The sequence below is a fragment of the Xenopus tropicalis genome, chromosome 7 (assembly GCF_000004195.4).
Source record: "Xenopus tropicalis strain Nigerian chromosome 7, UCB_Xtro_10.0, whole genome shotgun sequence".
Lineage (NCBI taxonomy): Eukaryota > Metazoa > Chordata > Amphibia > Anura > Pipidae > Xenopus > Xenopus tropicalis.
Genome location: NC_030683.2, coordinates 48,470,237 through 48,484,451, shown reverse-complemented (window position 1 = coordinate 48,484,451; position 14,215 = coordinate 48,470,237). Strand labels below are relative to the sequence as shown.

The 14,215-nt window shown below is 34.2% G+C and overlaps 1 protein-coding gene across 2 annotated transcripts in view; it reads left to right on the top strand.

Annotated features, from left to right (window-relative positions):
- grid1 (glutamate receptor, ionotropic, delta 1) overlaps positions 1–14,215 on the top strand; it is a 482,837-nt gene that overhangs the window by 431,867 nt on the left and 36,755 nt on the right. For both annotated transcript variants that reach the window (NM_001103000.1, XM_031904765.1), the window contains 4 exon segments: positions 4,104–4,205; positions 4,889–5,086; positions 8,006–8,330; positions 9,720–9,858. In NM_001103000.1, coding sequence (NP_001096470.1) covers positions 4,104–4,205; positions 4,889–5,086; positions 8,006–8,330; positions 9,720–9,858 — 764 coding nt within the window.

The following is a 14,215-nucleotide window of genomic DNA, read 5'->3' as shown; positions in this document are numbered from 1 at the left end:
AATTATGATCATAAGATTGGTAAGCCACCATACCATGTCAAGGTAAACCCCGTATGGTGGTCCTATCTATTTACCTCTGGTCATATTTTTCAAAGGCTGGCACTCCCGTGCACTATTGCCATTCTTGACCTGGGGCTGGTTTGAGTTATTTAGCCTTGGAGTGCTCCCACAACCTCTTTTTGTGTTTTTATATATATATATATATATATATATATATGTAGCCCACTTTTGCAGATTCTGTGGCACTACCTGCTGATTTGTCTGGTTTGGTGCTACAGGAGTCCTGAGCCCCCGCTTACTATGGGGGTTTACAGGGATTTCTCCCATTAAAGGCGTGCCTCCACCCAGGGATGATCTTGTGGAACTTCAACCCACACCCTGGGAACTTGATAGGTTACTGTACCCCTCAATGGGACCCACTTACTCCTTGCTGATATACCCCACCCTGGGGTAATTCCTTACCAGCTTGGTAGTGGTCCTCTGGACTTGAAGGATATTCAGGCACAGTGGTATATGTGAAACAGATGCAATGGTTTATTTAGAGCAGAAACCTCTCCAGGAGTGGCATATACAATTCATACACAGCAGGGCAATACTCCTCACTTCTCATTGAGAACCTTTTCCTGTTGGGTAACTTACGGTACTCTCGCCACGTGCTCCCCTCTAGGTCATCTCCCTGGTACTCTCGCCAGGAGACACTCCCTCTTGGAGTTCTCCCTGGTACTCACACTAGGCAGCCTCACCACAGGGACCCACACCGGTACTCACGCCTAAGCACCCTCAGATCCGGACTCCTGGACTAGAGGTGACCTGATCCACCTACCTAGCCACTTGTGGCCCTGCACTCCAGCAGATGTAATGCTGGGGGATCTTAACCCCACTACCACTCCTGGAGGGGCAATATCTGCCCATTCTACCTTGGTGTCCTACATAGCACTCCTGGAGTGATCTATTACAGAACTTCTATCTCTAAACTGCCTCAGGGGTGCACCACTACTGGAGCAGTCCCTGGACTAAAATGTCTGACCCCCAGCACATGGCTGCATCCCCTTATATAACCTGCACACCACCTTGTGGCTGCAACCCGAACTGCAGGGATACTCCCTGTTAACTATTTAGAACCCAGACATCCCAGTGTCCCATTAACTAGCACCACCCTGTGGCCTGACCTAGGGGTGTCTATCCTAAGGGCCCATTTTTGGTAAACCCCTACATATATATGTATATATATAAAAACAAAATGAAATACTGGCACTCACGTATAATCCACGGCTTGGCCTGGGTGCAATCCTCAAAATTAGAATGAACACGAATTGGGAAAAGAAGCCGCACTCACAGGACTTAAGTACAAAAATAAAAAACTTTTAATGATAAATCAGTGAACTGACGTTTCGGCTGAACACCTCAGCCTTTCTCAACTTTGAGAAAGGCTGAGGTGTTCAGCCGAAACGTCAGTTCACTGATTTATCATTAAAAGTTTTTTATTTTTGTACTTAAGTCCTGTGAGTGCGGCTTCTTTTCCCAATTTATGTATATATATATATATAGATATATTCAGAAATAGAACAAAGCTTAAAAGTTTATTTGATGCATCAATGTTTTTTTTTTGTCGTTTTTTGTTGTTCTTCATGGTTGCTTTACAGCTGTTCATACAGAGCTAGATCTGTTTTATTCATAAAAACCCTTTTAAATCCAAGATTTAGAAATGCAATGCCAATAAGCATCTAAAATACTTCAGAAAAAGCTGCTGCAAATAATTTTTCAAGGTCAATAGTTTATGAAGCGCATTCCAGAAAAAGTGGATCAAACACAAGTATGATTTTCAAGACAGATTAATAAGACATAAATCTCACTCATCAACTTCATAGTGCTAGAATACACACAAAGAAATAGAAAAAAAAACCTTCTGTTTGTGTTTTATCAGACTTTAGCAGTATATTTTGTTTAGCAGTGCTTGAAATGATTTTTCTTCAGTACCAGCCCACAGCAGATCAACTGTGTCAAAAATGATTGCTGGCTTTAAAAATACATACAAGCTAGTGTATCTCAGAACAATTTTCTAGCACTTACTTGACATAGATATTAAGAAATATAAGGATCTGTGACTAAAGTCTTTGGGGCAATGGGTACATGAAAAGTGCTATTAATTGCTTGGGTGACAAAATAACCAGAATTATAACATGTGCCATTAGCAGTATTTTCAGTAATTTTGTTGGTATTATTTTCTGCTATCTGGTCTATGCTTATCATTTGCCTTTACATCTGACTAATTTGAGAAATATATTTCTCTGCAAAAAATTTAGTTTGTATGTTATAGTTCAGCATAATGGTGATGCTGTGGTAATGTTAGGATAATCTGAAAATAGTTCTCTTAGATGGTCAGGGAAAACAAATTAAAAAGGCTGACTATAAGTATTAGAAATTGGCACCAAGCCTGGAGAAGAGATACTATGTAGCAATGTAGTCACTAGCATAATGCAGACTGAGTTCGACAGACCTGGGTAGGAAGGGCAAAAACGTACTAAATTGCAGTAATACCATGACCACCCTTAAGTACAGGAATGCTCTTCCTTGTTCCTTCCATGCTTTACCAACAGAACCCGTTCTCAGGCAATTAGTTGATAAGACAGGTACTATAAAAAAGCCTCTTCCAGCTGCTGATTGGAAGAGGCCAGAAGGTAAGTTAACCTCTGCCTTTAGTAGAAATGCTGACAGGTTAGCACTGCTGTCCCGGGGTTCTAAGATCAAATGCAGATAGGTGTTTAGATATTGTCCCCCTGTTTGTAAGGATTTCCTTTACATTTCAAAAACATACAGGCATGTTAGCTGACTCGGTCCACTAAGGCTGGTACTAATTTTAATGATGTATATGTTTGCAATATGTAAAGTATATCTAGTATAAATAAGTCTAAAGCAACTGGATTTGTTAAGTAATCATTGAAGACAATGATTACTTAACAAGTCCAGTTGCTTTAGACTTATTTATACTAGATATACCATGACCTGGATGAATGAAAATCTTCATAGACAATATGTAAAGTATGAAAATAAAATTGTCTTGATATCTAAGGTTTTTTTTCGGTTTACTTGAGCAACCTATAATAAAGGATTTTCTGGTGTATGGCAATTTGTTTTGGCTATTAATGAGCTGAAATAAAACTAGACTATGTTATTGCACCAGAGGTCTAATATAATCTAAACTCTTACAGCTGAAATGTGCTTAATGCAGGAAATGTCTATGCTAGCTACAGTAGTTTAATGCTATCTTTCGTTACATGAGAAATTGCTGCCTCTGCTATAATCATAATAATTTTCTGTCTGTAAACCTTAAGGCCCATTTAGATTTATGTTGATAATTACCTTGTGTTTTTAATATAAATATACATTGCTTTCATCTTGAAATACTGAAAAAAAAGTTCTTGTGAGGTTTGCCATATTGAATAATAAGTAAAAAACACTAAAGACTCTTAGAAGAAGGTATAAATTATGGCAACAGCCAGAATTCTGGGATAAAGCTCTGCATTGTGAAGAAAAACATGGCGATTGTCTTTGGACATGCAGTGAACACAATCCCCTTGCATTGAATAAACAACCTCTTCCATGGGAAATGACAATATTGTATTTTGGAGCTTTTTGGATAAAAGGTTATTTAGATAATAGATCTCATACATATACAATGATACCATAGCCTTTATTTCTGTAAAGCATCAGATTGAAAACATTTGTTTGCTGGATAAAATTGCATTTATATAACAAATAATACTAAAATGTGACTTTCTTGTGCACATGTTTAACAAATGAGTGCATTTTCTAATAAATCTCAAGCAGCAAAACAGGCCTTTCTATAAACGAATGCTAATTGATTGAACGCATGGTGCATTGCAGAAAGAGTTACACATACCATCTGGGCATACTAAAGATCTACATACATACCTTATTTGTGCAAATGATGTGCATCTGTAGTTAATTTGACTGTAATAGAATATATTTAACTGACACGTCTACCAAAACTATAGTTCTGTTTCATTGTCTATGATGTTACTTTGTTTTACTCCATTTCCTAAAATTAATTCCAGGAATCATTTTTTCATCATTTGTTTCAGTTGGCAACCTGGGACTCCATGAAAGGATTTAATGGAAGTCTGCAAGAAAAGCCTTTAAATAATGACCTGCAGGGATTAACTCTGAAAGTGGTGACTGTTTTGGTATGCAACAATATATATATTTTTCATTTTAATCTTTTTCTGTTTTTTCAAAACTTTGGTCTTTAATAAGGAATGGTGTTTTTGGTTCAAAATAAGGATATTCCTCTTTATTCTCAATCTAAATGGCTCAAAAATAATTAAAGTCCCATAGAACTAGTTAGATAGTTACATAAATAATTTGGGTTAAACCTCTCCACATACACATACTTGTACAAATCTATCGAAACACTTACATATAGATATATATACTGTATACACATGCCTATACTAAACTAACTGTAGCTGTCAAGTTCAGTGTAGCCTTGGATATTATTCTTGTCCAAAAAATCACCCAGTCTTTTAAAACCATTAACAGAATCAGATCATCTCCAGGCAGAGTATATAGAACAATTTTTCAGTTCCTCAAGTCTAAAGAGGTGGATACAAAGATTTTGAATCCTTTTCGGAACAAGTAGTAATGCATTAAATATTATTCTTAAATATGGTGGTTGTATAGTAAGATGAGCAAAGCCTTCACTGTGAATGTAATTCAAATGTTGATTTTATGGGTCTAGATTAAGCATACAGCTAGTTGATACAGTATAAGGTACTGGACTGTAGAAAACCTTTGCTATCAAACTGCACAACACAGAATTGTAATTATCTAGATTATATCGGGATAATTGTTTTCCTTTTTTTTTTAGGAAGAACCTTTTGTTATGGTTGCAGAAAATATTCTTGGTCAACCCAAAAGATACAAAGGGTTTTCCATAGAGATATTGGATGAGCTTTCTAATAGACTGGGATTCAAATATGAAATTTACCAAGCACCCGATGGCAAATATGGGCATCAGCTTTCCAATGGCTCTTGGAATGGTATGATAGGAGAGCTTATTAACAAGGTAAGTAATATCAAAATATTTGTGATATTTATTACAATGCATTAACACTTAAAATATTATATTACACAGTTATAATAAAGAATATAAGCATAACAATGTTTCTATTAGAATTCTCGTCACAGTTTTTGTAAAGTTATCTATGGAGTATTATGTACTTTGGTAGAAATGTTGTGTTTAAAAAAAAAAAGTTCAAAATACTCTTGAGAAGATATGTTTACTTTATAGCACGGTTTGGAGACTTGAGGCTGTGCCTTTTTTGCCACGACCGTGCCTTTTTTTACATGACCATGCCTTTTTGATGCAACTGCTCTTTTTTTAACATGACTGTGCATTTTTGGGGGTGAAATTTTAAGGAAGTTTTGCAAAACAATCTGCCAATGGAGAAATGCAGAATTTCGCTACAAATCCATGCCTGTTAAAAAAAAATCAGCTCATCTCTATTCACAAGTAATAGTGGGTACCTGCTAAATAGTATCCACACAACTTGCATGTGATGCATCTATATGGGCACACATTAGTGAAAAAATTTGTCAGAAAATCTTGCGAAAAGCGGGTACCGCATCCTTTTTTTTTTTTTTTAAATTCCTGTTCAACAGAAAGCGCTATATAAATGTTTACTAAGGGGATCTAAATTGCATTAACTTGCACTTGCATTTAAGACTGTAATAAATTACATCTTCTGCCCTTGTTTATAAAATTGTGAAAGAGGGGAGGTGTTATGTTTGGGGACCTAAGCAGCACGTTTACTTTTTATACTGCTATGTGGAACAAGCAAGAAAAGTCCCTTAAAAATATAATTGAAAAAAAGCTTGTACGCAGTACAGTTGCTAAACAGTACCTTCTAATACTTCCACAACTTTAAGCTGTGTAATTTAACTTAATGTGTCATGTAGAAACATTCCAAAGGAGTATTGGCATTAAAGTACTGCTCACTTGGTATTGCATAGTAGTAAATAACTTATTATATGATTGTCTTTACAATACAATACAAAACAATGTGTGCACTTATGTAGTTTCTGTATGGCACTAATATATACATTCTTATATTATCAAGTATATAGGCATCAGGAGTTTTTTTAACATTGTGCACACTTAATTCTGTTTTTGGATGGAGCTAGACTTTTTGTACTTTATTTTTTATTGAAGCCTTTTTATTATAGACTACTTGTTTGACATCATTAAATATGTGATATGGTTTATGGTTTATTATCATTAATATGAATAAAAGAACTATGAGAAATTATACTTATGTCTGATTTAGGGGAAAATATCAGTCCAGCGCAAGATAATTTTTTAGGTTTTCTGTATTGTATATGTTTATTCAATTGCTGTATTGTACTTTATGACTGTTAAAATACTTCTGCTGTTCCTTAGTTTGCATTGTAAACGCCTAAATATCTTGTTCTAGTCATAAATTATGTAAAGAAAATGCATACTGTTTATGTACTGGATTATATGATAATGTTCCTGTTCATTTCTGTAAAAGCTATAGTACTAATGGTACATCCTATCACAAATTATTTGATATACAGGTATAGGACCCATTATCCAGAATGCTCGGGACCAAGGGTATTCCGGATAAGGGGTCTTTCCGTAATTTGGATCTCCATACCTTAAGTCTACTTAAAGATCAATAAAACATGAAATAAACCCAATAGGATTGTTTTGCATCCAATAAGGATTATTTATATCTTATTTGGGAAAAATTACAAGGTGCTGTTTTATTTCTACAGAGAAAAAGGAAATCAGTTTTAAAATTCTGTATTATTTGATTAAAATGGAGTCTATGGGAGACAGGCTTTCCGTAATTCGGAGCTTTCTGGATAACGGGTTTCCGGATAAGGGATCCTATACCTGTATAAACATTTCAGATAAATTAAGCCCCTGTTAAAAAAAAAAGTCAGTTACATACTTTAAGACATATACAATAATATGATAACGTTTAAAATAATCATTAGTTATTCAAAAAAAAATTTTATTCAAAGGTTTGAATGCAATAACAAAAAAATAATTCCTTAAAATGAAGAAAGAGTTCTTAATGCACAACTATGTGCTTTTAAAAAAAATTGGAAGAAAATTACAATAAGCCAGTTAAGACAAAGATCAATTCAGTTGACATTTTAAAACTGTTCCACTAATACCATCTTTTATTTTTCATTTAAATAAATCCTTAAGTACATACGTAAATGTCAATTGATATACTAACATGCTGACACTCTACTGTTAACAATATTCCAACTCACTATTGCCATTACAGGTGAAAGAATATATTTGATAAGTGCTGAAAGTCTAATGAACCAAAAAGCTTTATGCCATTTAAATCAGTTTATGGATCATTTGGGCAGTTATATGCTGACTTGTATACATTTATTCTATGTTACCCAAGCAAATTTTATCAGTTGACATTGGTTTAAACAGGACAAGATGATTATTAAGGTATATGCAGTATCTGAAGTACTGTATGTTTACATCATATCTGTAGTGATGTGCACATCTGTTTCGCTTCGATTAGGCAAAAAATTTACAATATGCAGTTACGGCACAACTTTTTTTTTACGTGCATGACTTTTCTGATGCAACCCCAACTTTTTCTTACTGCAAATTTTCACAGTGGTTCCAAGAAAAAAATTGCCTATGGTGAAATGCGAAACTTCACAGCGAATCCACAGCTGGCGAAATTCACTCATCACTACATCTGCTTTTGAAAGACACCCATCCATTGAAATATGTTTTTCCTGCTGAATATACTGTATACTACCATGGCAGATTAAGATCAGCAGGCACACATTCTCTCTCCAGTTATTCTCTTTTTTTTTGCTGCAAAATGTGTTGTAGTGTTGAATATGCTGTTGTATGGTTTAGATAAGACATTGAAAATGAACTCATCTTGATATCAACCAATTTCTCATTTTTCTGTAGAGGGCAGACATTGCAATATCCGCAATAACTATAACACCAGAGCGGGAAAATGTTGTGGACTTCACCAAGCGTTACTTGGATTATTCAGTAGGAATTCTTATAAAAAAGCCAGAAGAAAGAATAAACATCTTCTCCCTCTTTGCTCCTTTTGACTTTGCTGTGTGGGCCTGCATTGCTGCTGTTATTCCTGTGGTTGGGGTCCTAATATTTGTCTTGAATCGTATTCAGGCAGTAAGAGCACAGAATTCTTCTCAAACAAGTCAGTCAACATCTTCAACTCTGCACAGTGCCATTTGGATTGTATACGGTGCTTTTGTCCAACAAGGTACTTTATCTTACTAATATTTATTAAATCTATACTGGCAAAAGATTTTAAAGTAGCTGATTTTTTAAATAATTGTATCACACAATTTTCAACTGAACTATATATGAAGTATATTGCTGAATATTAGTGCTTATCCAAACAAAAAGACTATAACATGCAATTTGGGCTATTCTGACTGCATTATATGTCTCTTCAAGGAGACAGCTTTATCAAATTTATGAACAATGAAATGTGTGCTTATTTAAGAAAATTGTCAAAAATTTGAAAACTCAATCATTAAAAAAAAAACCAATTCATAAACAGTGAGAATCACATTATATTATTCATTTTCAGTGAATACCTCTGAATACCCTGTTGTCCAAGATACTACTGTATATACTGTACCATATAAAACAAAAGATCAGATTGAGCACTCACAATGGGCATATATGCTACTTAGTCTGTATTTTACCAAGCTGAAATCTGTGGAAACTGCAATAAAACATGGACTCAATTAGGCAGATTTGTCTACAAACATCAAATTGAAAAATAGTTTCAAATTTGAAATTGCATCTCCCAGTTACTTCTATACAAAGCCTCCAGCTTCTGGATTCCAAGTTTTTGAGTTCACATAAATTTATGATATTAGTTGCTGTAACATTTAAATGTTGATAAATCTGCCTGTGCTAGAACAGAATACAGTTGCATGTCAACACTGATCAGAATATTTGGTTGATAATTACAAAAACAATGCATATGATTTATTTAGGAAATAATTTGTGCAACTTTCTTGCAAGTATCTTAACTTGTACATTTTAGAGGCCCTTTACATTACCCAGCTATGAAAGAGCAAGAGTGCACCTTAAGAAGTACTGGGGTAAGCTGCAATCTGCTAATCATGCCTTGGATCGTGGGGGGGGGGGGGGGGTAAGGCAGGTGGTAAGCACAGGGTCCTGTTGCAGGCTTCTTTTCCATACTTTCCATAACTTGTGTTTCTGATTGACATCCAAGTTGGGCAGGTGGGGTATTCCTAAGTGCCTCCTCCCACTCCTCCCAACCAATACAGCTCTGGTAACACGATCAGTGCTGTATTTTGTGAGCCACATGGGCAAGGGTGCTTGCAGCAATTGACAATGCAGAATCCAAAGTGCTAAAAATGGCAGATTGTAGCTTCTTTTTTAACTCTGCACACTGTATTTGGCACTATAAATTGCAATGTTATTTTTCAGTTATAAACACCATAAAAAGTGCTATCTTTCCCTTCAAAATAAGGTTCATACAGACTTATTCAGAATTATTTGAGCCTTTGTTCACACCATGCTATCCAACTATGACTGTTCAAGTTCAAAGGAATTGCAGTACAGAAAATAGAGGTTATGTTGATGCTCTAAAACCATAATATATCCCTAGGTGGAGAGTCTGCTGCTAACTCTGTAGCAATGCGAATTGTGATGGGGAGTTGGTGGCTTTTCACCCTTATTGTCTGTTCCTCCTATACGGCAAACCTGGCAGCCTTCTTGACTGTATCAAGAATGGACAATCCAATAAGGTAATATTTTTAACTTCTTTCTTATTTCTTTTTTCCTTGGACTTAACACAATATATGTACATTTTCCAGTATACAATGAAGAAGACTCTAATATTGGGAGTTTTACCAAATAAACGTCATCAATGTTTTGTACGAATAGTAAACATTATTTTGTGCCTGTACACATTTTTATGAATTGTTTTTATTGCCACATATTAAAATATGTATCAGTCTAATCATGTGCCTTATACAATATTTTGATTTTATATGCACAGGCATATCAGGTTGTAAAGATACTTGTTGACAACAACATTGTTTACTGATGAGGATTTTAAAATTGTGAAAGAGAAATGGCATATGCAGGTCATTACGAAGTATGAATTATTCTAAAATCTGAACATTTTGACTACAATCTCTTTTTTATAGAAATGTAAAGTGTATTACAATTCCAGAGATATGATAAAAGTCATCCAGAGATAATACAAGTATATATTTGTTTTTAAAATAATTTCAATTTTTTTAAACAAAAAGCATATTGCAAATACAGGGGAAGAGTTTGTACTTTGCTCATAAGTGTTGGCAACATTTTTGAAACATATCATGCCTTGGTTTATATTTGTTACCTGTCTTTACATCTTTGATATGCAAGTATATTTTCATTTATATTTACATATTAAACCACATTTAACAATTGATCAGATAACAGTTATGTGTAATGTGCTGAATGCTGAACCTACTGTATGGACAATCAAAAGCACTTAAATGTATTTTGCTGTACTTTTTACAACCTTTAATCAACTTGTTTGATACTAATCTACAGCAGTATTGTCTTGAGACACAGAAGTCAGCCCTTAAACCCATAGATGTCAAACTCGCTGTCACTTTGGATTTTGTTAACAACAAATCTCAGTGTTCTGCAGGTCACACACAGTATTTATCATCTTTATTTTAACCCATTCAAGACTTCTAGTTGTATCCATTTTTTAATCTGTTTCTGTATATGTGCATATTTATGGAACTGATTGCAGTTTATAGTATCTATAGTGAATTCTGACATCACCATCTTAGCAAATTGATTTAAATACTAGTTTTAGATAATACTTTGCATTGTCATTTTCTGAAGAATGGTAACCTTTATTTTGTGTTAGATGATATAACATCAGCAACATGGGTATAAAGCACTCAAGCAATTGGAATCCAAGCAACACTATGAATCTGTAAGAAAGCCATCCATCTGTGATTGGAGATGTGAGAGCCTAGAGTATAAAAGAATTATATCTCCCACAGAGCTGACTTATGCACAGATTTTACACCTTTACAGGGGAAAATCTAAAGCTAAAGCACAAAAAATTCCTCACCAAGTTGGAAAAATATATGCCAGATAAAACTATTCATTTCCAGTGCCTAACTGAATATTATGAATATTAAAAGTATGAGTAAAAGTATTTTTTAGCCTTTCTGGTTTCAGTTACTAAATGATAAAATTGCTATTTATGTTTTCTATAAATTTCTTATCAAATAAAATACAGTTTTCAATAAATAGTGTATTAACAAAATAAATTTTATTTATTCTTACACATACTGCAGATATTTCTAAAGTCTTCATTCCCTAGCAAAAACTGAGTGGAATCTTTAAACATTTTGCAGAACTGCTTGCCTCATATTGTTTTTCTGGCACTGTTGCCAAATTCTGTTCAGAGCAAAAATGTGATTGTGACTATTTCGAAATTCAGCTTTTCAGATCTGTCCCATTTTGCTTTACCCAAAAATTTGCAAATTGCATTAAAGTCAATGGGCATTTATCACTGCACTTTTTTCCAAGCTTTATGACTTTTTTTTTTGCAATAGATTGGAGTACATTGGTGGGGAAACCTGGTGTAAAATGTTGGCCATCACTATTAGTTTGTTTAATCAAATGGATCAACAAGTCTATTGCTGTGCACTCTTTGGCCTTTTTAGCCAAGTATGCCATAAAGTGGACCACAGTGATCATTAGCAGAAACACACTTTTTGATTAGATTAATAATTTCTGTATATTGCATTAACCACAGAGTTGATGTGAAATGCGTCTATTATACAGCCTATTATTGGCATAACATTTGTTCCTTGATAATATAAAATAAGCTAACATAAAATATAGTTAATATAAAGTGCCTTAGAAGATAGATAGATAGATAGATAGATAGATTATATTTTTCTGTAAAATACCATTAGAAACAGTATCAATATACTGTTCTTGATATTTATCTGCTTTATTTGCCAATATATATCTTACAAACCAAATAAATTATAAGGTATGCCTTTATTTTCACGTACCAATTAGCATCCATAAATTCACACTAAGATTTAATATGACTAACCTATTTTCAGATTGAAGACTTAGCAGAATTTAGCCATATCCTATTTCATCTGGATTACTGAAGCACAAAAAAAGTTAAGTGTTTATATCTCTGTTCATTTAGGTGTGACACAGAACCCATAAGACATAAAACATTAAGTGACAAAACTATTTGCCAGCAAAACAGCAGTCATCAATATTAAAAATTAAATAGAAAATGGCATAAGATTAAAACACAATAAATATGTCTTTCTTTTCCTTTGCAAGAATGTGCACTAGAGTTCCTTTTAGGGACTTTGTTAGTAAATCTTTTCTAGAAATGAAAAGAAAGAAAATATGTTTTTGAACAATAAAATCCAAAACAATGATACAACTTTAACCTTTTAAATGCCACAGAATGTAGAATCCATGTTCTGTGGAAGTGATGTTACCTGCACTCCCTAGTGCCCGCTCACTCATAGCACCTCCAGATTGATCTGCCTGCCTGCTGCCCCCAGGTTTATGTTACACACACAAAGAAACATACACTTATAACACTAATACACAATTACATTTACACCTACACACACTTAAATTTTGGGGCATTGGGGGACTTTTACACATTCACAACACTCACAAATACTTAGGGGGAGGTTTACTAATCCACGAATCCGAATCCCAAAAGGGAAAAAATCGGATTGGAAACGAAAATTTTGCGACTTTTTCGGCGTCACAATTTTTTCGTATTTGTCGTGACTTTTTCGTATTTTGCATGACTATTTTGTCGCCGTTGCGATTTTTTCTTATTGAGTGATTGTAAACGGCGAAAAAACCAATCCGATTTTTTCGCGACGGCAACGAAAAAGTCGCGGAAAATATACGAAAAAGTCACGTCGATGATGTATAAGTCACGGAACATATGAAAAAGTCGCGACGGCGACAAAAAAGTCTCAAAAATATCGACCATTGCGAAAAAAACGCATTCGGACACCTTCGGACCGTTCGTGGATTAATAAATCTGCCCCTATGACACACATGCAATTTGCCACACACATATACACACACACAATTTCTTGGCTTTTTTATTGCATCATGGTTTTTTTGTGCCTAAAATGAATGTTTTATTGCCATTAGCAATAGCATATTTGCTAACCACACTGTTACAGGATAACCCTTTTGAAATAAAAAATAACAAAAGTGGTATCAAGGTGGTACCTTTATTGGCTAACTTAAATAACCATAGCAAGCTTTCAGAACATTTTAGTTCCCTTTTCAAGCTAATAAAAAAAGGAACTAAAATGTTCTGAAAATTGCAAGGGTTATCTTAGTTAGCCAATACAGGTATCACCTTTATACCACTTTTGTTATTTTTTTTATTTCGAAAGGGTTACCCTGTAACATTTTGACTGGCTAACACGGTACATTACCTTTTCCTGCATCTAACCACACTGTGCAGTATCTTTTGTGTGTTATTTTGTTAATTATATTGCATTTTTGTTTATAATTTTTGGTACATTTTTTTTATAATTTTGGTGCATTTTTTAGTTAATTTATTGCATTTTTAGTCATTTTAATGCATTTTCAGTTTTGCATAGGTGTTGTTGACTTGTTTCTTTCTGTAAACATATTTGCCAATGCTAAAATATTCCACTTGTGACTGCTGATTACACTAGGCAAAAAAAGCATAGATTTTTAGCAGTTTTATTGGATTTTAGTCATTTTATTACATTCCGCATTTTTTTTGTTACTTGTTTTTGCCCATGGAAAGTTTGTCCACTATATACTGTATCTATTTAGGTGCCTCTGCATACCACATAGTTTGGTAAATCTATGCATATTGGGCATCTAACTCGTTCAGTAGACCCCTGGCATATTTAGGATGTTTTAAGCTGGTGCATTATGAAATGTTTAGCATAAAATGCAAGATTTGGGACAATTTTAAGAAAATTCATAAAAAAGAGAGTATGACTATGAAGATTTTCATTCATCCAGATCATGGTATATCTAGTATAAATAAATATCAGTAGCATTTTCTTGGCGTTGAATTTTTACTTGCCTATG